The 26,266-nt window shown below is 38.0% G+C and overlaps 1 protein-coding gene across 5 annotated transcripts in view; it reads left to right on the top strand.

Annotated features, from left to right (window-relative positions):
- Positions 1 to 26,266, top strand: part of KAT6A (lysine acetyltransferase 6A) — a 149,734-nt gene that overhangs the window by 58,516 nt on the left and 64,952 nt on the right. For all 5 annotated transcript variants that reach the window (XM_043980974.1, XM_043980973.1, XM_043980972.1 and 2 more), the window contains one exon: positions 14,730 to 14,838. In XM_043980974.1, coding sequence (XP_043836909.1) covers positions 14,730 to 14,838 — 109 coding nt within the window. The remainder of the gene's footprint in view (positions 1 to 14,729; positions 14,839 to 26,266) is intronic.

Genomic DNA, 26,266 nt, shown 5'->3' with positions numbered 1-26,266 from the left:
GTTCCACAGAAATAATGCTATAGATGTTGTAAATGTGTTATTGGAATGACACTCCCAGCAAGGTTTTTGAGATTTATGTTGGGGTTTGGTTTTAGTGCCGTAGTATTGTTGTTATTGTTGAGAAGCAGTATTGATCAAGGCATTCTTATGTGGCAATATACTTGTATATTCCTGTTAAGTTTTACAGATAGTAAATTCCCCTATTGACTTCCATTTATTTTTGAGGGGAAAAGAGTTTTCAAATGCAGGTGTAATCCTTCTAAAGTCTTTAGTTTCAGCAAAAAAAAGTGTTAGGTTTAATAATGTTGCATGGAGCTATTAGTTCCATAGGAGCAAAGTTATAAATGGGCATTGAATGCCCTGAATTACAGTTTGAGTTCATGACTTTATGGTATGGTTTAATTATAGGGTGACTATGCTGGGTTTGCTCATGATTGGAAAGCTTTTGGTGAGAAAGAAGTTAAGATTATGAGTTCATATTCATTGTTCTCTAGTTATTTCCTGTGTATTTTGTGGTTAGTGTATTAAGAGCATACACAAGGAAGGACCTTAGAGGTAAAACAAACAGACAAACATGCACTTATCTTGTCCTTGTTTTGTGCCAGTCACTATGCTAGGTGAATGGGATAGAGAGACAAACAATAGAGAGTTTTTGCCACCTAAGAGTTTTTTAAAGCTTAAAAACTGCACTAAGACTTTGGGGATGAGCCATTTAAAGTGATTTAAAGCAGAGGTGGTGGGGAAGGCACTAGCAAATGGAAGGAACAATAAAGGCTTTGCGTAAAAGGTGGCATTTCAGCTGGGCTTTTAAAGAACCTAGGGATTTGAAGTGGTAGAGGTGGGGAGGGAGTGCATTCTGCTAATGGGGGGATGGTATGTACAAAAGCAGAGGTGGAATGTTGTGTGAGAGGGATTGATTGTAAGTAGGACAATTTGGCTCGACTGTAGAGTACATGAAGAGGAGTGATGTGTCTGGAAAGATAGGTTTGGAGCCAGGTTGTGAAGACTTTTACTACCAAACATGAAGTTGTGTTTGCTTTTAGAGGCAAAAGGGAGCCACTGCAATTTATTGAGTAGGGGAGTGATACTGTCATTTTGGGAATATCACTGCAGCTATTTGGAGGAAAGACTTGGAGAGAAGAGAGACATGACAACTTGAGAAACAGAGATATTAATTAGGAGGTTCTCGGTATAATAGTCTAGGCAAGAAGTGATGAGGACTTGAACTAAGGAGATAGTAGATGCCTACTTTTTTTTACTATATTCCAAATACTGGGGATATAAAGATTGTGAGTAAGGAGCTCACAATCTAATGAGTGAAAATAACTATGTACAAACAAGACACACACACACACACACACACACACACACACACACACACACACAGAAATAATCACCAGAGGGAAGGCACTGATTAAAGGGGATCAGGAGAGGCTTCTTGTAAAAAGTGGAACTTGAGCTGGGACTTGAAGGAAGCCTGGAAAGCCAAGAGGTGGAGATGAGGAGGTATTCCTTACATGTGTTATGGAGAGCATCCCAGCCATGGGGGCCAGCCAGCCAGTGAAAATGCTCAAGATCAGGAGTGGCTGGGACAGCACGGATGCTCATGCCAAAGGACAGAAGAGTATGTGGGAAGGTAGAAAGTGTGTAAGAAGGCTGGAGAGGTGTGGGGGAGGTTAGATTGTAAAGGGATTGAACGCCAAATAGGATTTTGTATTTGATCCTGGAAGTGATGGAGAGCCACGGGTGGGGAGTGGAGGAGCATGTAACCTGCTTTGACCTACCCTTTAGAAAAATTGCTTAGGCAGCTTAGAAGGATGAATTGTAGGGAGGAGAGACTGAGTGAGGCAGGCAGACCCAGCTGCAGGCTATTGCAGTCGTCCAGGCATGAGGAGATGAGGCCTGGCACCAAGGTGGGACCAGTTATCGAGGAGAGACGGGGATATCTTTGAGAAATGTTCATGAAGGCAAAAATCAATCCAACAGACTGGATATAGGGAATGAGAGATAATGAGGAGTTGAATCAACAAGACTTGTCAACTGATTTTGGATACAGCTTATTGCACTGATAAAAGGAAACTGAGATCCAGAAAGGTTGTGTCTTGCCTAAGGTCAATACCAGGTAGCTAGCAGCAGACTTGAAATTTTACCCATGAACTCTGTCTGCCTACAAATCCAGTACTCATTCTTTCCACTACACAGTCCTTCAATTTGTAAGATCCTAAAAGACAAGGAAGACATTTTTAACTTCTTTGTATCCTCTACCCTTCCTAGAATGATACTGGCACATAAGACAAATCTCAAAATAGAAGCTGGAACTTCTTAAGGAAGGGAGACAGAGTGCAAAATGCCTGAGAGACCTGAGCTTGACTCTTAGTCATGTCACATACTAGCAACTTAGCATAAGAAAAGTCACAACTTTCTTGGGCAAAGCCTTAGAGTAATATAGTCCAACTCCTTCATGTTACAGATAAGGAGAATGAAGCCCAAACAGTTGAACTTGCCTTGGGTCACATAGGTAGCAGTGCCTGCCCCATGGTAAGAACTTAAATACTTCTTGACTTGTAAATGGCAAACCTGGGATTCAAATCTAGGTCTTTTGGATTCTCTAAATATAGTGCCCATTCCAATATATCATTCTGCCTCTCTTTAGTAGGTGCTCAGTAGAAGCATGATTGGTTGACTGTGTTGGCAGATGGATGTTGTAATACTGAGTTCTGTAACACTGAGAACTTTACAATATTTTCCTGACTGATTTTTTCCCCCTCCACTATTGAACATCCTTCTGGACCCCCTTCCTTTATACTTTTTAAATTTATGTGCCTAAGAATGTCCCACGTTTATTCTTGAAGTTCTTGAATTTAGTTCATATCCTTTGTCTAAGAATTTATTGTCTCTGCCCTCCTGCATTAGGAGCTACTGTTATACCGGATCATTCCTGAAAATTCCTTAAGCTTGAAGTTCTGGAAAATGAATTATCCTTCTCCTTCCTTCCCTTTTTTGACCGGTTTTATAAGTTTGAAATTCTGTGGTATAGTGAAGGAACCTTTAAAGAGGCAGGTAGGATGAGACCATATGTTAGGGTGACCTGAAGTTTAACAAATTTATACTTGATTTTGAGAGCTTCTTGGGTATCACTTAGTAACATGGTAGATTATTTAATCTGTAGCTTGGAAGAAATTTTAAAGTAGAGGAGAGAGTCACTAGGTATGTAGTTTGGAAAGGAGATTGTAATTAACTATGCACAAAGTATGGACTTTTGGTAGCTGGGGACTGTTTCATAAACCATTGTATAAAATTCTGAAAAGATGCGATTAATGGGGTTTATTATTGTTAATAATAACAATTATTATTCTTGGCACCCCAGGGCAAGATTAGGAGAAATGTATAGACATTATTAAGAGGAAATTTAAATTAGATTTAAGAAAGAATTTGTAACAATTTGATTCATCCAAAAGTGAAATGGGTTGTGATGGAAAGTTGTAAATTCTAGCTTACTGGATGTCTTTACACAAGACACTCGTCTTTGTAGCCACTTGTTTAATGTCATATAGGAAGTGATTATTTTTTAGGTGTGGTTTTTAGATGGTTTCTTAGGTTCTTTCCCACTCTAATCCAGTGATAATATGACATAATAGTAGCAATAATAATAGTTGACATTTGTGTAATGCTTGGAGGTTTGCAAAGCATTTTACATATATGATTTCATTTCTGTCCTTAGAACAAGGACATGAAATGAATATTATAGGATATTACAATCATCTTTATTTTATTTTACAGACCATAAGGCCATGAATTTAGAGCTAGATTTAGACCAACACCTTCATTTTACTGAAGAGAGAAACTGTATACCAGGGATGTTAGGACTTTCCAAAGGGCAAGTTGCTCCTAAATGACAGAGGTGAAATTCAAACTCAGGTCTCTGCTGACTTCCACACCCTTAAGGAAGTTTTAGATTCTGTTCTGATGTTTGCCCTCATTTATTTAAAATGATAACTGAGACAGACATAGATTAGTTAGTTTCTTTCTGTGATGATGTTAGAGGATATTCATTTTAATGTGGATATTTTGTAAACCCATTTCCAAAATTAATTGTTATAGGTGGTTTTTGCATTGTTCAAGCATTATTTGGAATCACAACTATATTTACAAATCAGCTTAATTCACCAAGGATGTCCCACAGTAAATCTTTAGATTTTAGAACATGATAGAGTAGTCGATTTTATCCTATTAGTTCCTGACTTTTAAGCATATTTTCGAAATACAGTCTTTGATAAGAATGGATCAAGAGAAAACTATTATAGTTAAAATGTTTTATATTCCTTTTATGTATTTATTTTATATGAATATATACATATAGAACATGAGCTTTTTGAGGATAGGGGTAGTTTTATTTTGTCTGTATCCCTAGTGCCTAGCATAGTGCCTGGAATATAATGGATTCTTAATTTAGTAGTATTGTGTACTTAGGTCTAGAAGAAAAAAATGTTCAAATGTAACTTCATTTATTTATTTCTTATATTTCTTTGATGAATCTATTGTTTCGGTTTTGTGCACCACCAGTGCAGATGATAACCTATCTATGGTATGTGATTTTTGTCCATATTTTCCTATTATTCTACCTTAGAGGATTTGTTTTATAAATTGAAGATCTTCCTTTAGGTCTTTTATAACATTTCAGGGTTATCAATTGAACACAGGCTTCTATTTTTAAAAAAAATGTGTGTATGTAAGTATACTCACACACACATTTAATTATTCATTTGTCTTTACATCACTATACTTTCACCTCCCTCTATCCCCACCCCTCTCATTGAACCATCCATTGTGACCAAAAAAAAAAAAAAGTTAGGTAAAGACATCCAATCTAGTGACTTCATCTGACAAAGGATATCTGTCTTTGCTATGTGGGAAGGAGGTAGGTTTCTTCTGTTTTCTGGTAACTTTTCTCTTTTTCCATTATTTGTTGTTTGACTACTCAGGCTTATTTTTGGTTTGTTATTAACTCACTCCCTTTTCTAATCATGTTTTCAGGGTCATTTCTTTTTTGCCACTTCTTGCATCCAAGCCATCTTTGACAGTACTGTGCAGCCTATTTACCCTATCCCATTTTACTATGTCCACAATTTTGTTTCTTCAGATTATGGTTCTTGATTCATAGGTATATAGCATCACTAGAAGAATATTGGTATTAAGAAAATAGGTTTTTGTTTCAGGGAGCAGTAGGGATAATTGAAAGTGCTGTATAATTTGTCAAATATAATTCAACCCACTCTCTTCTTTCTGTTTAATTCTCGGATCAGTTCATTACCCATCTAGGGTATAAATCAAAGACATATTTATTGTTAGAGTTGTTCAATGGGTTGACCATATAATTGCATTTTTATAACTTGGGGTATATGCATTCTTTATAAGTTTGATTTTTCTTCTGTCATTTGCTAGCTCAAGTAGGTGTGTCTCTCAGTATTTGGGGGGTTTGATGCAGTCATTAATAGAACAGTGTCATGCTCAACAGGAGCATCTGGGAGACCTCACTTTCTCTTGGGAATTCCTCTTCCATTTGGGCTCTGCACAAGGCATCCTAACTAACATTTTTATTTTATGTCTCATGTAGATACTGGTAGTCAAAGGATTGGCTATTTAAAAATTTTCCTTCTTGTTATTGTGAACTTGACAAAATTAATAGCTATTATATATATATATATTTTTTTTGGTTAGGCAATTGGGGTTAAGTGACTTGCCCAGGGTCACACAGCTAGTAAGTGTTAAGTGTCTGAGGCCAGATTTGAACTCAGGTACTCCTGACTCCAGGGCCGGTGCTCTATCCACTGCGCCACCTAGCTGCCCCATAGCTATTATATTTTATATAACATTTACATATGATATATAATAGCTATTTTGTCAAGTTCACAATAATAAAATACATAATATATATATATATTGTTTTAAGGTTTGCAGAATGTTTTATAAATAATAACTAATTTGATCCTCACAACCGCCTTGGGAGGTAAATGTTGTTATCCTTATTTTTCAGATGAGGAAACTGAGGCAAATTGAGATTAAACGACTTGCCCAAGAACCATAATCTGAAGAAACAAAATTGTAGACATAGTAAAATGAGATAGTGTAAATAGGCTGCACAGTATTGTCAGAGATGGCTTGGATTACAACTAGCTGAATCTTCATTATGTATAGCTATTTTTGAAAGTATATTTTGAATTTTACATGGTAGTTCCAGCAGTGTCCAGTATATTTCAGTCTCCTTTCGAACTTCATTTTGTTCTCTTCTGTGTATATTTTTAATGATTGTTTTTCTTTCTTTTAAAAAAGTGTCACTGTCACTACCTTCCCTATTTTCCCCTTTCCAAAAAAGAAAAGCCTTCCTTATAACAAATAAGTCTAGTCAAGGAAGACAAATCCACACATTGGCCTTATCTGAAAATGGAAGACCTGACTTGAAATCTAAGTCTCAACCACTTTAGCTGTGTGATCCTGGGCAAATCACTTTAACCAACTGTGAAATATGGGATTCATGGTAGCACCTACCTCCCAGGATTGTTGTGAAGATCAAATGAGATATTTGCCAAGCACAAAGCGCAGTCCTTCCTCCTCCTGCTCCTGCTCCTGCTCCTGCTCCCGCTCCCGCTCCTCCTCCTCACTTCTCTCTCAACCTCCCACTCCCATGGTTCATCATCTGTCCATGTCCCTTGGATTTAAAAGCCATGACCAGTGCAGTGATCATTTGGTCTTATAGTCTTTTCATACAATTGTTTTCCTTTATATTGTGACCGTCATATAATTTGTTCTCCTGGGTTTAGTCACTTTACTCTGCATCAGTTCATACAAGTCTTTTCTTTTTTGAATACATCCCATTAATAATTTCTTTTTGTTTTTTGACATTTATTTTTAAATTGAGTTCCAAGTTCCCTTTCTCCTTCCAGGCCCTCCCCGATCCATTAAGAAGGCAGGCAATATGATACCCATTATACAAGTGTGAAATCATGTAAAACATTTCTATATTAACCATGTTGTTTACAAAAAAAAGCAAGAAAAATAAAGCAGAAAGAACCCCCACCATGCTTTAATTTGCACTCAGAGTTCCTCAGTTTTTCTCTCTAGAGAAGTATAGCATTTTTCATCATGAGTCTTTTGGAATTGTTATGGATCGTTGTATTGATCTGAGTAACTGTCTTTCACAGTTGACTATCAGCATGATAGTTGCTATTATTGTGTACAATGTTCTCCTTACTTCACTTTGCATGGGTTTATTTAATTTTCCCCAGTTTTTTTTTTAATTTTTACATATAAGGCATTTCATTTTTTCTGTTACATGTAAAGATAGTTCTCAACTTTTGTTTATACAAGCTTTACAATTTCAGATTTTTCTCCCCCCCCCCCCCAGCAGGTAATCTGACCCAGGTTTTTTTTGAGCCCATCCCCATTGCCATTTCTTAGAGCACAGTAGTATTTCATCACAGTCATATATCACTACTTATTCATTCTTTCCCCAGTTGAAGGCATCTCTTCAATTTGCAATTGTTTTCCACCACAAAAAGAGCTGCTACAAATATTTTTGTATAAATAAGTCCTTTTCATTTTTCTTCAATCTTTTTGGGATACAGGTGTAGTAGTGGTGTTGTGTCAGAGAGTATTATGCACAATTTTATAGCACTTTGGGCATGGTTCCAAAATGTTCCCTGGAATGTTCTCTAGTTAACACTCCACCAGTAGTGTATTAGTTTACCTGTTTTTCCACATCCCTTCCAGCATTTGTCATTTTCTGTTTCTGTCATGTTTGCCAATCTGATGGGTGTGAAGTGGTATTTCAGAGTTATTTTTGCATTTCTCTGTTAATGATTTATAGCATGTTTTTACATGATTGTAGATAGCTTTGATTTCTTCTGAAAACTGCCTCTCTTTTATAAATTTGGCTTAGTTCCCTATGAGAAAATTATTATCAGAAAAACTTCTTATAAATTTTTTTCCCCACCTGTTTCTTGCTTTGCTTCTAATTTTGGCCAAGGGTAATCTGTTCTTGGTTGCAAGTCTCTTGGAATTTTGTATTGCAAGATTTTCTTTCCTTTATAGCTATTGCAGTAAAGTCTTTTGTAATCTTGGCAGTGATTCTCTAATTCATTCATTCTCTCTGCTTAAAGTATCATGGTCATCATCACCATCCATTCTTATACTTTTCAATTAGGAGCTCTAGATATTGGTTATATTATAACTAAGGGGTATTCTCTCTTTTTATTTTTTGATGAGGCAGTTGGGGTTAAGTGACTTGCCCAGGGTCACACAGCTAGTGTCAAATATCTGAGGCCGGATTCGAACTCAGGTCCTCCTGACTCCAGGGCCGGTGCTCTATCCACTGCAGGACTTAGCTGCCCCAAGGGGTATTCTCTTTTAGGATATGATTAGTAGATTTTTCATATTATTGCTTTGCTTTCTCTTTCTGATTTATGTAGAAAATTTTCCTTTTTGATTTTTTTTTTTAAATATAGCACCTAGTTTTTTTGCTTGGTTATGTTTTTCAGGAAGCCTGATGTTCTTAGATTATCTCTTTCCAGCCTTTCAGGTCTGTTTTTTGATAGTAGATACCTTACATTTTCTTCTATTTTTACAATCATTTGACTTTGTTCTAATCCTTGTAGTCTTATGGAGTCATTGAATGCCATCTGGTTCATCCTTGTTTATTCTACTTATTTTTTTCCCCCCTCGAAAACTCTTAATTTCATTTTTTTCTTAGTTGATTTCTTCTTGCTGGTCTTATTATAGACCTTGTGGCCAGGCCATTTTCCTTACCTTATTTGTTTCTTCTGGATTTACCTCTTAAGCTTCTTTTAACCTCTATTATTTCTTTGTTGTATTTCATGTTTCTTCTCTTTACTCATTTATAGCTTTTCTTCTTGGATTTGGACTTTGTGCTCGGGCAAGTCACCTTCTAGTACTGTTGGATAGGATGGATAGTTCTTGTTTAAATGTCTGGATGTCTTTTATGTCATCAGTTTTGATGTACTAGTATTATTCCCCTCCCTCTGCTTCAGTCTCTTGGTATTCAGTTTGGATTCCAGTCTCTGAGGTTCACCTCTTTTCTGTGCATAACCTCTAAATTCAGAGTTGCTTCTCCCCCTTGTGGTGACTCTCACAGGCTCTTTTTGGATGTTATATTATAGATCAGTCTGGTCTTAGTCCTTCCTGCACCACTGCCCACTTCTCTATTCCCCTTTCCACATTCATACTCCACATACCAAGCTAGCTCTATGGCTGGGCCCAATTTCCTCTAATAATAGTTGAATAGTCTCCTCTATAATTGAATCCTTTGATTCTGTTCTGAATAGTCCAGACCGTAGATCTAGCTTCAGGCTCCCAAATAAAGTCTAGCCAGCTTTGCAACTCTCCATTTCAGAGCATCAATTGGCTTTCAGGACTTTTTTGATGGAGTTTGGACAGGATTTCATGGTATAATCCTCTCCTAACCAAAGTTCATACTGGTTTCACTGGTGTGACCCCTCTACTATGGCCTTCTTGTCATCCTTTTGTGCAGTTTTGAACCGAGTGGAACAACTTGTTTCTGTTTCTCTTTGGTTATCTTAATCATTTGTCTATGTAGGGTCCTTTCCAAATATTAGCTGAAGCTTATTTAGAAGAGCTGTACTCTTCCATGATCTTAACAGAAAGTGAAAAACTTGATCAGTGTTAAACAAAGTGGTTTAAACAAGTCATATTGATGCTATTATAATTTTACATGATATTTTTTCAACTCACTTTTATCTTTGGTGTTAGTTTTGACCTTTGCTCTAACTAGTCTGTGTCCTTACTGCAAAGGACAGTTGTTTCTGAAATGATTCCCATAGCAATAGCAGTCCTTTCTTGCCTTTTGAAACTGGCTAGCATGAGAAAGTTTAGAGATCCAGCCTAGGAGTTAGAGAGACCTGGGCTCAGGTGCTGCCTCTGACACATACTGGCGGTGTCACTGTGGGCAAGTCAGTTTGTCAGGGCCCCGGACAGTTAGCAGTTATTCTAAAAAGAACATTTATTAAGTGCCTATTATATGCCAGGCAGTGCGCTAAGTGCCGTGGATACAAATAAAAGCAAAACCAGATAGAATCCCTGTGCTCCAGAAACTTAAATTTAATAGGGATGATAACATATCAAAGGGAGCCGAAAGCTTTAGGAAAGAGAGAAGGTACTTGGTGCTGAGACCTGAAGGAGAAATCTGGAAGAACTCAGCCCGAGGAGAAATGAAAAGATGGCTGGCCTGAGTTTCTTCTTTTAAATGGAAGCTCTAGGAGGAGCTAACTAATCAGAGGGAAGGGTCCCCGGAACAGAGGGTGCTTCTGAAGTTTGAGTTGGTGAATTCCAGGGCTCAGATGATCTTCCTGGGTGTAGTAGAGCTTGCCTCAGGCATGAATGAGCAGACTAAAGAGTTGCAAACTAGCTGTCGCTGGGTAGAAGCAGTTTCTTTGCTGAACTTGCCCCTATATCAGTGAAATCACTGTTTTAAAACAAAACAATGATATAACTAATTTCATTTGTGTGTGTGTGTGTGGGGGGGTTCAGTTCTTTACTATCCCTACTGCATTTGATTCTCTTTTTGAAGAAAACATTTATTACATTGATTTGAGACTTCCCAGTATTCTCCAAGTGTTTGGTCACTTTCACTTCTTTCTCATTCTTTCATCAAGCCTTTCTTAATCTCAAATTTTTACCTCCCCCTCACCACCCCTTTTAGTCTGTGATCAATTTTAAGATTATATTTTGTATTGTATATTTTGTCTTGGTTTGGAGAATCTTTTAAAATTTTTGAAGAATTTTCTCCACTTCATCGTCTGCATCAGATGTGGGTACGTAATTTACACCTATCTTTGTGGTGATGTTTTTGCCTATTCTCATCATGACCACTGCAAGGTTGGATGACTGAGTATTTCATTAAATTATTTTTCTTTCTTTTGGATACATAGTAAAGCCAACTTTGTCAGTTACTTTATTTACTTCTTTGTGAATCTTTTACCTTCAACATTTTTGATTTTTTGGTTTTACTTATAGTGAAAATGTCAGTGTTGGTGTGTCCATTTCATTCAGTTGTATTAATTTATTGGTCATTGGACCACCCTCACATTTAATATACTAAGATAAATTAATAATTGTAGATAGTTGAAATACTATTAGATTCTTAGCATCCCTAGGGTCCCTCTCCCCACTTTCCTTACTTGATCGCTACAGAAGAACTGGATTATATAGGACTGAGGACCATTTTGTATTTTCCCCTTTTTCATAAATTGTCATAGACCAGAACATTTCATCACTTAATTGTCAATTTGCTGGTAAAGAGCTCTCCCATGGTCCTTGGAGAGCAGTCACAATCTTTGTCTTTCTTAAGAGCCTTTCTAGCTTGGTAGAGCTTGCCAAAACTTGTGCTTTGCAGGTGTTGCATTTGTTCCCTCCGTGCCAAGATGGAACTGGAAGAGAAGGCAAGAGGAATATTTAGGCTGGATCTAAGCAAAAACTTCTAATAATTGGAGCTGTCCAAAAGTGGAATTGTCTGCCTTGGGACGTAGTAGGCCTACCTCCATGAAAGTCTTTAAGCAAAGACTAAGTCACCACTTGATCAGTATTTGGTAGAAGAGGCCTCTGTTCAGGTCTGGGTTGATGTCTGAGTTCCCTTCCAGCTCTTGAAATTTTATTAAATTAGTATCAATGTTAGTGTTGGAAAAATTAAAGATCAGAAACCTTTGGAGAGAAAGTAATGTGCACTCACCAAAACAATCTGAAAAGTAGTATATGTAGAAGCAGCTATGCCAACCTCAAGTAATAATAGTTGAAGGGAATAAATGTTTTTACCAGTTTCTGTTTCTTTTAAAAATCTTTCCCAATGCATCAATCAGAATGAAACTCACTCTATTATAATTATCAGAGCTTGTAGGTATTTCTGTAATGCTGCCATCTGGTGGGTATCTGGGAAACAACTATTTGGTGTTTGCAGCAGATGAAACAGTTTAGGTTTCAGCATCATTTTCTTGTGGTTTATATGTGCTTTGCAACTTGATGCTGCAAAATGACTAACATCAAGCTGTTTGGACTTCCTACATACTACTCATCAGTATCTTTGCAGTTGAATGAGGAATCCCAGTGGTTTTTTTTTTTTTTTTTTAATATACACACATAATTTTAAAAATGTCGAATTTCTTAGGTACTTTAATTATATGACTACTTACTTGCCACAAAGTTTCCTCAAAATTTAGTATCAGCTAACAGCATGTTTATTTAGATAGCAGTTATGGAGACAAGCAGATATTTAGGACTAAACAGGGAAAAGTGTGGGTAGACTGACAGAAAAAGAGGATCTTCTCTCTTTTGCACTGTCACTAAAACTTAGAAAGTGAAAGAGTTTAAACAGTTTTGTGGTTCAAATAGTCTGATTGAGCATATTCAAGAGCCAAGCTAGGTTACAAATAGATGGTGATAGAAGATTTGCCTCAGCCTAGTAATGCTATATCACCAGTAAATTGGGGGGGGGAGGGCTCACAGACTCTTTACTGCTACCAAGATGATTTATTGAAATTGTTTTAACTTGAAGTTCAAAAGCCACATGACTAGTTTCAAATTGCTAATACTTTTTACTGAAATGATTAGGGGGTGGAGAGGAAACACAGTTATAAACTATTTAAAGTTTGGTTATCATTGTATGTTATTAAAGTTGCTTTTGTATAACCATTTGGGTATAGTCTTATTTGGATAGCTATAAAGTGCATCATACTTATGTATATTATCCTTACGATATGATTTTAGAAGTGAATAAGCAGGAAGTGATATGAATATTTAGAAAATTGTTAATGTAATCTCATATATTTAAAAAAGGATGAAATTTTTTATTCTTCACAGTTTATTTGGGAATATTTATCTAGGCCTAGGCAATTTTCAACTAGAACCTTCATTTTATTTTAGAAATATACTTTCAGGCCATAAGGTCAGTATTCTTATGAAAAATGTTTCAGTGTGATGGTAGTAGATAAAGTACTTGGCCTTGGAGTCGGGACCATCAGGATTGAAGCCCCGCCTCTGACACATACTGGCTGTGTGAATTTGCAACCTCTCAGTGCCACAGCCAGCTTTTAAAGACTATTTGTCTAGTTGTTGATCTGTATCTATCCTGGAAAAGGCAATTTTCTTACCTTAAGTTGCTTACATTAAGGAAATCATAGGTCCCAACCAAAAAACACCGCGTAAAACTTGGGATTCATATTATTTCAGGCTTGGTCATACCTAATACTTAATGCATGCTTATTTTCATGTTACCAACAAATGCAGTGTAAAGTAGTAATCTGTGTAATGCTACATTTTAACCTCTAGGATAATAGAATTGTAGATTTCGAACTAGGAGGGACCTTAGAAGTCAACTAGTTGGGATGGCTAGGTGGCGAAGTGCATAGAACACCAGTCTTGAAGTTAGGAGGATCTGAGTTCAAATCCAGCCTCAGATACTTGATATGTACTAGCTGTGTGATCCTGGGCAAGTCACTTAACCCGCATTGCCTCACCAAAAAGGTCAACTAGTGTAACTCCTCATTTTTGTAGGGGAGATTAAAGCTCAGAGAGGTAAAATGATTTGTCTGAGGTCACACAGAAATGAAGTGACATAGTACTCTTTCTCTCCTGCCCTAGGATGCTTTCCTATTTAATTGAAAGTGGAATGGTTGTGTGTTTTTCTCCTATTTTCTCTTTTATTTCCTCTTTTAATCCTTTTCCTTTGAGTATTGAGATTCAGTCCATCTTACAGAGACAGAAACAAATTCACTTGGTATATGCCAGGCTTAATAAATGCTAGTTAAATTGGTAACAGCTTTAGCTTACATAATTTTCTATCCTATTTCTGCAGTGCCCTTCCTTATCTTGGTGTTTTCCAACCCTGTGATGCCTGACCCAAATGGCTGGCCTTTAGATCTTTAATTTTCTCTCTGATTCTAGCTTCTTTTTGTCAGCGAAAATGCTGATGTCACAATGTACCAGCTTTCATTTATGAAGATGCTGGAGTAGGTCATAGGTCATACAGGATCCTACATTTAGAGCTGGAAGGCATCTCTGAATCATTATCTTACAGATGAGGAAACTGAGGCTCAGAGAGGTTGTAACTTGACTGTGGTCACACAGCTTGTATCACAGATGGGATTTTTACCCTAACTAACTTCAGGTCCAGTATTTTTTTTTCTGGATCAGGGTTTTTGTAAGGCATTTTTTTTTTTTTTACCCCTTTTCTTTCTCTCCTCCTCCATCCTACTCCCTTCTGTGACCCTACCTCCTTAGCACCCCAGGTCCAGTATTTTACCCACTGTGCCATGTTGCTTCTCTTTTGATTTGAGTAATTTTCTGAGTAGTGGGTGATGGATTCAGTGATGCATCCACATTTTTTCTTCAAGTCTCTTTGTGATCAGTATGTCATCTTCAAAGTTGTGAGTTCAGCCATATGGAGTGAAGTCACTCTAATGTTGGGTAGATATAAATACAGTGTCTCTCTCTCTCTCTCTCTCTCTCTCTCTCTCTCTCACACACACACACACACACACACACACACACACACACACACACACACACACACACACACACACACACACCACCCTTTACCTTTGTGTCCAAGGAGCTGGGAACTGCAATTTGACTATCTTTGTGCTTTTACTAGCCAACATACTGAAAAATGTGATTTATATGAATGAATTGTGTTTGTTTCTTTACAGCCAGTTGCTGAACCAATTCCAATCTGTAGTTTCTGTCTTGGGACAAAGGAACAAAACCGAGAGAAGAAACCAGAGGAGCTCATCTCTTGTGCTGACTGTGGCAACAGTGGTATGTGATCCTCTATGCTTCTTATAAAATTTGTTACAAGAGACATAGTAAAATATGGTTAACAGAGTTCATATGCTTTCCCTGAATAAGCTAAGTTATAATTTGGATGGTTTTACTTTTAGGGTTCTGGGAAGAAAGTCTAGCCAAGCAGCCTTTTGCCTGACCTAGACTGGGTGATCTGGGTGTGTGACCCAAATTTTGTTTAGCTTGATGAATACATTGTTAGTTTTACTCAATCCTAGTGATTAAAAAAAAAAACACAACTTTCTGTAGACTTAATTTTCCTTCTGTTTATCCTCATACTTGCTCATGAAACATCTGCTAGTAGGAACTGCAAATCATTTTGAAGCTATTGCTGGTTTCTTTAATAATCTCTATTTGTTTTGCTCAGTTTTGCCAGGATGAATGGGACTGGGATGATTCCAAATTTGTTTTCCCTAATGTGAACCTGAATTTATCACATTGAAAATAGATGCCTGACACAGCAGTTTAATGAGCAGTGGTATCAATTTAAATTCTGTGCCTCCAAGCAAGATTTTTGCAAAGGGGCTTCCCACCAACCTGCCACCCCCAGAAACACCATCACTTTGCACTCTAAGAACTCTTCTTTACATTGCAGAAATGGCTACATAAATAATCTCCTCTCAAGATTTGTTTTCATTGATATCTTTAATCTGTATTAAAGCTATTAAAAAACCCCCCCAAAAAACCCCAAATCCAAAACTATCCTTATTCTCCTTTACTGTCAGACTTCTTAAAAGAGAATGTATAGGGGCAGCTAGATGGCGCAGTGGATAGAGCATTGGCCCTGGATTCAGGAGGACCTGAATTCAAATCCGGCCTCAGACACTTGACACACTTACTAGCTGTGTGACTCTGGGCAACTCACTTAACCCCAATTGCCTCATCAAAAGAGAGAGAGAGAGAGAGAGAGAGAGAGAGAGAGAATGCCCACTCACTGCTTCTGCTTCTCCCAACTCCTTATTTGTGCTTCAACATTTTATAGTCTGGGTTCCATTCCCACCACTCTATGGAAACTGCTCTATCCAAGAGCACTTATGACTTCCTTATGTATATATCCATTGACCTGATTGAAATCCATTTCATCCAGTTGTTATCCTTCTTGTTCTTTTTGCAGCATTTTATATAGTTGACCACACTTCCTTATTCTTATGACCTCTCTGTTTTCCAGTCCCAATGATTTTGCTTGAATATTATTTCTCATGTGTCTTTACCTTTCCACTCTAGTTCAGGCCCATGCTGTTTCTTGCCTTGTTTATTGTAGCCATATCCTAATTGGTTTCCCTGTTTCAAGTTTTTCCCCCTCTCTAACTCATCTTTAATAATGCTGCTAATATCATCTTCCTAATGTACCACTCTGATTATGTTATTCAGTTTCTAAAAAATGTAGTAATTTTCTGTTACTCTTAGGTAAAGTTTAAGCTCTTCAGCATTCTGACTGCAGTCATTGACTTTCTGCTGCTCCATTATGATGCTAATTCCCTCCAATTATGTTACTGCCAAACTAGACTAGTACCTTCTTCTCTTATCACCCTACCCACTTCTGTCTTTCTGACTTTACTCACTCCCCACCACATTTCTAGAGTGACTTACTCTCTTTACCTCCAACTCTGCTTACTGAAACCCCTTCCTTCAACTCCTTCATACATCTTTCCCTAGCCTCTCTCTACCGAAAATGATCTTTTCATGTGTGTATATAGTTATATATTATAAATTATATATGTGTGTATATGTATACATACATATGTGTGTGTCTGCTATATGGAGGCAGACTTTGGGACCTATTTAGAATCATGCAGGTTCCTAATAGAATAATAGAATTTCAGAGTTTGACTAAATGTCATAGGTCATATAATCTAACCTTTATTTCAGTTAGGGGCTCTTCTACAACAATATAATAGTATTTCACTTATAAATTGCTTTAAAGTTTTTGAGGCAGTGAGGTATAGTGGATACAGCAATAAGCTCAGTGTCAGGAGGACCCAGGTTCATGTCTTACCTCCTATACTATCTGTGTGACTCTGGGCAAATGATGCACCTGTCAGGGTTTTAGACAACTCTCTAAGAACTAAGTTGCAGGACAGATGCTGATCTGTATTAAGGGAGTTTCCTTATCCAGAGTTAACATAAACCAGTCAAATCCCTGGGCCAGTTCTTCTACTCTCCCACCCCCTAATTTTTTAAGTACTTTCTTCACAATAGTGTTGTGAAGTAGGTAGTATGAGTATTATTATTTCTATTTTATAGATGAAGAAAATGAAATTCTAGAGGTTTTAATCTGCCCATTATTACACAAGCTCGTATGATCATGGAGAGGGCGCATTTGTACCCAGGTTCCTTGACTCCATATCCAGCACGTAATCTACTTTACCACACTGTCTCTAACCTTCAGCAAGTTGTCATCTACTCCTTGATCACCTCTAGTGATAGAAAACTCACTGCCTTCCAGGGCCAGCCAAGTTAATTTTTAGTGGGCTCCTGTTGTTAGGAAGGTGCTATTTTTAATTGTCTGAAATATGCCTCAATAATTTTGGTCCTACTTTTGCTCTTTGGGGCGCAGCCAAAAAAAAAAAAAAAAGGGTCTGACCTCAATTTTATATGACAGGCCATCAGAATTTGAAGATAGCTTTCATTTATGCTGTTTTCCTTATAACCTACCCCCTCCCTCCCAAGTTTTCCCTCTTCAAGCTACACATCTCTAGTTCCTTCAATTGATTGCTTTATTGGCATTGTATTGAGTCCTATTGCCATTCATTCATTCATCAAGCATTTTATTTCTCTGTGTTAGACCCTGGGGGAATACAAAGACAAAAATGAAATAATGCCTACCCCCCAAGGAAGCTTGTATTCTATTGGGGGGAAAACAAGAGGAACATAGATAAATACAAAGCAATTACAAAATAATTTCCAGAGATGAGATAGAAAGGGAGGACTAGCAACTGAGAGGATCAGGATAGGGTTTGTGTAGGAAGTGGTGCTTGAACTGAGCCTTGAAGGCAAATCAGGATTCTAAGACGTGGAAGTGAGGGGAGAGTGTTTTCTAGGCATGGGTACTACTCTTTGCAAAGATAGAGAGATTGAGGATGGAATACACATTGAGAAGGGCAAGTTAGTTGAAGGAAAGTAATGTGTCATAAATTTGAAAATATAGGTTAGAGACATATTTTGAAAGATATCAAACCGAGGAGTTTGTGTTTTATCCCAGAGGCATTTGAGACCAGTAGAGTTTTTTTGAGTGAGGAAGTGACATGATTAGACCTGTGCTTTAGAAGGATTGGAGAAGGGAGCGTCTGGATGCAAGAGAACAATTAGGAGGCTATTTCAGTAGTCCAGCTAAAGGGATGAAAGCTTCATTTAGGACGGTAGTGGCCTTATGAATGGAGAGAAGGATTTGAGAGATACTGTTGAAATAGAATTGACATGACTTGTTAATTTATTGGATGTGGGAGTTGAGTAAGAGGGGAGGAGTCAAAGATGATTACTGATCTTGCTCTTTAGTAGTTACAGTTTACATGGAAGGACCCCCCCCCCCCCCAAAAAAAAAAAGGGAGTGGGAACATAGTAAAAGGACATAGGTCATTTAAAAAAACCAAACCATCAGTACAAGCAAAGGTTTTTCTCACATACTACAAAACACTCTTTTCCCTGTCAAAAATGAACTTTTAGGAGAGCTCAGTGGTTTTATTATATTATATTATAGAACTTGTTTCATTTTAACTTCTCCTCTTGCTATTTTGGGCAGTTCACTAGAGAATTTCTTTTCTCTCCATGAAAAAATTGCATTTTTCTCCAATTGGAGTACATATGACACTACCTGTTCTGGTTCCTCATCATGCCATGGTGGTGGCCCTGGGTTCTCAAATACTCTGCCCACAGAAGCTTATAAGCCATCCATGCCTGAAGAGCCCCCTGACCTACTAAGGGTTGTGGTGTCAGCTTGCTTCCTTTCCCTCCTTGGGGTTATTGATTTTCCTTTGAGCACCTTCTTCCCTTACCTCAGTTGCTCTCCTTTCCAGAACCCCAACCTGGAATAGGCATTGTCTAGGAGTGAACCTGAAAGTGAAAGTTACTCTTGCTTTGTCTGCCTCCTTTGCCGCCTGGGGCTTCCTGTCGTCTTGTGGCTCACAAGGAATCTATCCATGAATATATTTTCTGTTTACTGAATTAAATGTGTACCTCAGAACACCTACACAGGTGTCACTGACAAAATTCAAATTGCTTTTATAAAACATCAGTGCATTAAATCTCTTATTTTTCTACATTTTGTCCCTTCTTCATTCCCAGTCTCACCTCCAACATTCAACTAAGCAGAATTGGCAAAGATTCAAATTGGCATCAAATTTAAGTACATTGTGATCTTCCTTCCTTCCTTCCTTCCTTCCTTCCTTCCTTCCTTCCTTCCTTCCTTCCTTCCTTCCTTCCTTCCTTCCTTCCTTCCTTCCTTCCTTCCTTCCTTCCTTCCTCCCTCCCTCCCTCCCTCCCTCCCTCCCTCCCTCCCTCCCTCCCTCCCTCCCTCCCTCCCTCAAAACACTTAAAGCAATAACATTTACCTAAATACAAATTTTAGAAGTAACAGCCATATTTGTAGCTGTTGGTGGGGAGAGGACTGATTTGTCCTCTGACCAGTTTTCCATTAGGGAACTGATAAAGCAAGGTAGATAACAGGAGCAGAAGAATTTAGTTTTCCCTAGGAAACTAGCTGGGGAGTCTCTAAGAAAGTCTCATCACTACCCTTATTCTTGCATCTCCAGTGATCTACTTGTTGGCTTTGGAATTTTTTCTCCTCTGGCTCTTGGGCTTTACCTTCTCATTTGTGAAAAGCAATGCCTGGGATTTCAGAATAACCTGGACTTACAGAACTGATGCTGAGTGAAGTGAGCAGAACCAGGAGAACATTGTACACAGTAACATTGTGTGAGGATCGACTGTGATACTTAGCTTTTCTTAGCAATAAAATGATCCAAAACAATTCCAAAAGCCTCATCATGGAAAATGCTATCTATATCCAGAGAAAAACTATGGAGTCTGAATATAGATTGAAGCATACTATTTTCATTTTTTTGGAGGGGGGTGTTGTGGTTTTCTCTTTTGTTTTGTTTATTCTTTCACTACATGACTAATGTGGAAATAAATATGTTTAAGGTGACTATGTATAACCTATATCAGATTGCTTGCTGTCTTGGGGAGGGAGAAGAGGAGGAAGGAACAGAGGGAGAAAAATTTGGAACTGAAAATCTTATTAAAAAAATGAATGTTGAAAACTATCTTTACATGTAATTGGAAAAAATAAATTACTTACCCCTCTCCACCTCCCCCCCCCCCCCCCAAATGCTTAATGCTCAGTCAACCCTCTGGCAAAACTAGCATGTAGTTTTCATTTCATTCTCTGTTCTTGTTCCAACCGTTACCATTCTTAACTGTCTGACAATGTCAGAGTCTCTTGTATTCCTAGTATTTCACTTCCTTGGCTTAGCTTCTGCTCCTCTTATCCACAGACTCCTTTTTAAAGGTCAGGATCTGAGTCTTTCTAGGTTTACATTAGGTAAAGCCTGAAATCCTCTTGAAGTTTAAAGAATTCTAGAGAAGAGACAGTGTGTCATCAGACAGGCCTGCCCCCAAGTTCTTTGGCACAGCTCCAAAAGGTAGATTACATTCTTCCCCAGGGACAGAACATTTTGCAGCCCCTTGCAAAACCAGTTATGGTAGACTTAACACCTGTCAATACATAGCCCAAGCACTCAAACATCAGTACTTTAAAGAACTGTGATAATTATCCTGTTGTTTCAGGTAATCATCTCAGGGTTCTATTTACAGTACATATACCTTATTAGTATCAGCAGTAGACAACAGAGCACAAAAAACATTGCTTGACAGATTATATTAGTAACCACACTTTAAAATTGCATGCAGGACATGTTACATGCATGTCATAGCAGTATATATACATATTCATAGAACAAATGTTTAAGCACAGTAAAACAATGCAAACTAGCAATACATTATCAGTGGATCTGTTATCTAACAACATGATTAAGTAGTAGCATATATGTAAATAAGCAGTATTACAATGTATAACTGATAAATATAATACAGAATTTGTATAACATTGATTAAGTAGACATAAACATGGGTATATAGTTAACATATGCATCACTAAACAAGGATGATGACCCTGCATCTGAGACCAAGGATTGGTCAGACATATAGGAATAAAAATTATATACAGTGGGGGACAGTTGGGTGGCGCAGTAGTTGAAACTGGTTCTGGATTCAGGAGGACCTGAGTTCAAGTCCTGCCTCAGACACTTGACACTTACTAGCTGTGTTACCCTGGGCAAGTTACTTAACCCTCGTTGCCCCACCCCAAAAAATAAATACACACACACACACACACCCCCCACAGTGTCATGAAAACCCATTTAAGCAGGAGTATCAAGGTGGGGATGGTGGTCATTACCAAATGCTAAAGGAGGTCTAGAGTGGCAACTAGGTAGTTCAGGGAAGATAGAGTGCTGGGCTTCAGATACTTCCTAGCTATGTCTCCCTGGGCAAACCACTTAACATATTTACCTCAGTTTCCTCATCTGTAAAAAATGTGCTAGAGAAGGAAATGGCAAACCGCTGTAGTATCTTTGCCAGTGTAACAATTGGAATGATGCCACCTGCGGGAGACTTATGGTAGAAGAGCTCTGCCCATGAGGTGAAGGTCTTTGAGGGCAAGACCATGCGCCTTTTCTTTGGCTTGTGGGAGGAAGAAGGGGGAGCCTGCGCTCTCACTTGGACTCTCTCTTCTGTGGACTCTGGCGGAGAAGGGAGCTAGAAATTCGATCTCCCTTTAATAGATAGATGAATGTAGACCTTTCTCTCTCTCTTCACCAAATTCTTATTCTCCTTAATAAATGCTTAAAAGTCTAACTCTTGCTAAAGCTTATAATTTATTGGTGACCACTCATTAGATATTTTAGACAGACTAGCTAGAATTTTAGCCATTAACACCAACAAAACCCCAAATGGGGTCACAAAGAGTCAGATATGACTGAAAAACAATTAAACAACAACAAAGAGATCTAGAAGGATGAAGAAAAGCCTATTGGATTTAGGAGTTTTGGGATTAGAGTTTCATTTGCTTGGTAGCAATAAAAACTAGGTTGCAAATGATTGAGAAGTGGGAAGTAAGGGATGCAGTAGAGAGATGAACAGGGCTATGTAAAAGAATTGGAAGATAGCAGTGATGGCTGTTGAGATTGGACATCTAAATGTTTTGAAGTAACCTGGTTGTATGATGTAAATGGCATTCAGTAGTTGTTGAGCAAGACAGGAAAAGGCAATAATACAGGGTTGGGTTTTGAAAAGGTAATGAGCTGTGATAGGACAATAGGGTAAAGGATTCCTTTGTGGTTGAGTACAGTTCAACTGTTTAACTGAAAGGTAAAAATGTTGAAGGAAGGAGAATGAGGCCCAAGCAGGAATGATATTATGGGAAAACAGGGAGGAGTAGACTGTAAAGATAGAGAATAGATTTAAGAGAGAAGCAGTTTTGGGAGTGCTGAAAGGACAAATATTTAAAGACATTTTTCTTGGCCTTAAAGACCTTTTGAGTGCTAAATGTCTTCATTTCCCCATTCTGATTCACTACTTTTAAAATCTGTGTGTTCACAGACCTTTTGCATTACCTCCATACATTAGAATGATAGAAATGATTTCTTTGTCCAAGATTATGGACTAGAACTACAGAATGAGGCATATATTTTCTAATATGGCCAACACGTGGATCTCTTTTGCTCTTCTATTCTTATATACATTCCCCAGCCTAGCTGCACTGCTTGGGATTGGTCTCCATAATGTCCCCAGAAACATTTTCATCAAAGAAATTCATCATATTGGGAGATTTCATTATGGTATTTGCATCTTACCTGGACTCTCAGTAAAGAACTCCAAAAGCTTCCATTTTAAGAGGGCTCCCAGTCCAGCCATCTCTTCTTTTTTTCCAACAGCTGTAATCCTTTGGACCACAATCCTTTCCAGCTTCCTTTTTATGTGTTGTCTTTCTCCATTAGATTGTAAGCTACTTGAGGGGGGATTGGCTCTTCTAGTATTTGTTTTCCCAACACATAACACTGTGCCTGGCACTTAATAGGTTGTTCTTGTTGTTGCTCAGTTGTGCCTGATGCTTATTGATCCCATTTGGGGTTTTCTTGACAAAGATACTGGAATGATTTGCCATTTCCTTCTCCAGCTTATTTTACAATTGAGGAAACTGAGGCTAACAGGGTTAAGAGATTTACTCAGTCACACAACTGGTAAATGTCTGATCCTTGATCTGAACTCGGTTCTTCCTGACTCCAGGCACCATGCTCTATCTACTGCACCACCTAGTGTCCTCTTCATAGGTGTTTAATAAGTGTTTGTTTACTGTTTTGTTACCCAGCAAGGGACTTTTAGTTATTTGGTTTGTTTTGTTTGAGGTGGAGGGAGAGGTCTGAGGAAAGGCAAGGTTGTAGTAGTGATGCCAGAAAAGAAAAGAGGGGCAGCTAGGTGGTGCAGTGCATAAAGAACCTGAGTTCAAATCTGACCTCAGACACTTGACACTTACTAGCTGTGTGACTGTGGACAAGTCACTTAACCCTCATTGCCCACCCCCCCACCCCCCCACAGAGAGAGAGAGAGAGAGAGAGAGAGAGAGAATTAATAAAAAAAGTTATAAAACATAGAGGAGAAGAGAAGGAAATTCAAGACAGTTTTGGAATTGGTGTTTTAAATTTATTATATGCATATATGCACATATGCATAAAAACAAGCTGTTGAGATTCATGATTTCATTCACAATTCTCATTTTCGGTTCTCTCTATATAGAAATGTTTGTGTCTATTGATGGCTGCACAAGTTGGTTAAAAAAAAATTGCATTCAGAGTTGGAAAGGACTCTAAAACTCACTGATTCCAAGTTCCTTATTTTACAGATGTGGAGATGAAGGCTTAGGGAGGTTTACAGCTTGCCTAAGGTCATGTTGCTGTCAGTAGTGGGCAGGGGGATTTGACCTGAGACCCTGTGGTCTTTAAAAAAAAAATGTTCTTTTTTGCTTGATAAACATAAACAAACATGAATATTTCCTAGTAAAAAAACAAAAAAAGGATGGCATATAAATTGTAAATCTTATGTTGGTAGTTTTTTAAAGCATATATGAAATTTAACATAGTAGTTTTACTATTGCCCTGTTTATCTGTATTTTTCTGAACTTCCTTATGTGTATTTTAAAATGTTTTATTGATACTTTTTTCATATTTTTGTTTTCCTATCACTGCCTCTTCCCCTGTTCCCTCTCACTCCCCTATCCCATCAAAATCAAAGCTCTCTTTTGTAACAAATGACTCATGAAAAACAAATCCACATATTATGTCTTATTCTGTACCTCAAGTACTTCACCTCTCTGCCAAGGGATGGGAATAATAATTCATCATCAGTTCCTAAATCTTTCACAGTTGATTTCCTTTACAATATTGAAGCCATTGTCTAAATGTTCTCATGGTCCTGCTTACTTCAATCAATATGCATTTATTGGTTTGGGTTTTTTGTTTTGTGTTCTGGGGCAATGAGGGTTAAGTGACTTGCCCAGGGTCACACAGCTAGTATGTTAAGTGTCTGAGGCCAGATTTGAACTGAGGGCCTCCTGAATTTAGAGCCGGTGCTTTATCCACTGCACTACCTAGCTGCCCCCTTAATATACATTTATTAAGCCAGGCCTTGTACTAAGTATTGGGGATACAAAAAGAGGCAAAAGGCAACTGCCATCAAGTAGGTTACAATCTAATAGGGAAGATAACATGCAAATGAGTATATAAAGCTAGCTATACATATAGAATAAATAGGAAATAACAGAAGGAAGGTACTAGAATTAAGCGAGGTTGGGGAAGACTTTCTGTAGAAGGCAGGATTTTAATTGGGACTTAAAGGAAACCATGGAGGTCAGCAGTTGGAGCAGAAGAGGGATGGCATTCCAGGCATGGAAGACAGCCAGAGAAAATGCCCAGAGCCAAGAAATGGAGGAGGCCAGTGTCACTGGATTGAGGTGTGCCTTTAAGGAGTAGTGTAAGAAGACTAGAAAGGTAGGAAGGGGCTAGGTAATAAAGGTCTTTGAATATCAAATAGCATTTTGTATTTGATCCTGGAGGAAATAGGAAGCCAGTGGAGTTTGAGATGTTTACAATGTCTTAAGGGCAGTTGGAGATGAGAGATTGGCGATCAGCAGAAAGATTAGGGTCAGGATAGTAGATTTGAAAATCATCAGCATAGAAATAGTTGTTAAAGCCATGGGAGCTGATGAGATCACCAAGTAAAGTAGTATAGAGAGAAGATGGCCCAGGATAGAACCTTGAGGAATACTACTTCACTCTGGATCAGTTTGCACATTTTCTTCCAATTTTTTTCTCAATCTATCCCTTATATCACTTATGATACTACAGTGGTATTTTATTTATTTCATATGTAATCATTTGTTCAGCCGTTCCCCAGTTGATGGAAAACCACTTTGTTTCCAATTCTTTGCTACTTCAACAGGTGCTGCTATAAATATTTTTATATGAATGGATCTTTGCCCTCTTATTTTGATCTCTTTGTGATATAGTGGTATGTATGGGTCAAAGGATGTGTATAATTTCTTGACTTTTGGGGTAGAGTTCCAAAATACTTTCCAGAATGGTTGGTTCTGTTATTCATAGCTCCAACAACAGTGCTGTTTTAGTATACTTGTCTTCCTGAAGTCCTTCCAACAATTTTAAAAAAATTATTTTTATATATATATATATATATATATATATATATATTTTGCAGGACAACGAAGGTTGAGTGACATGCTCAGAGTTACACAGCTAGTAAGTGTCAAGCATCTGACGTTGGATTTGAACTCAGGTCCTCCTGAATCCAGGGCCAGTGCTTTATTCACTGTGCCACCTAGCTGCCCCTTGTATTTTTTCTTGTTTGTCATCTTTGTCAGGTTAGTGGGTGAATCTATGCTAATGAATCTTGGAGCCGCCTTTCTGCTCTCTTTGCTCACCTTCAATCTTGTATCTCCAACTGCCTTTCAGACATCTTGAATTGTATGTACAGTAGACATCTTCAACTCAGTATATCTAAAATAGGGGCAGCTAGGTGGCATAGTGGATAAAGCACTGGCCTTGGATTCAGGAAGATATGAGTTCAAATCTAGCCTCAGACACTTGGCACCTAACTAGCTGTGTGACCCTGGGCAAGTCACTTAACCCTCATTGTCCTGCCCCCCCCCATATATATATATATATATATATATATATATATATATACACACACACACACACACACACACACACACGTGTGAGAATTCATTCTCTTTCACCCTAACTCTTCTCCCTTCCCCACTCCTGCGCTTTCCCTA

The sequence above is a fragment of the Dromiciops gliroides genome, chromosome 2, assembly GCF_019393635.1.
Source record: "Dromiciops gliroides isolate mDroGli1 chromosome 2, mDroGli1.pri, whole genome shotgun sequence".
Classification (NCBI taxonomy): Eukaryota; Metazoa; Chordata; class Mammalia; order Microbiotheria; family Microbiotheriidae; genus Dromiciops; species Dromiciops gliroides.
The sequence above is the reverse complement of the archived record's forward strand: the minus strand, read 5'-3'. Positions and strand labels throughout refer to the sequence as shown.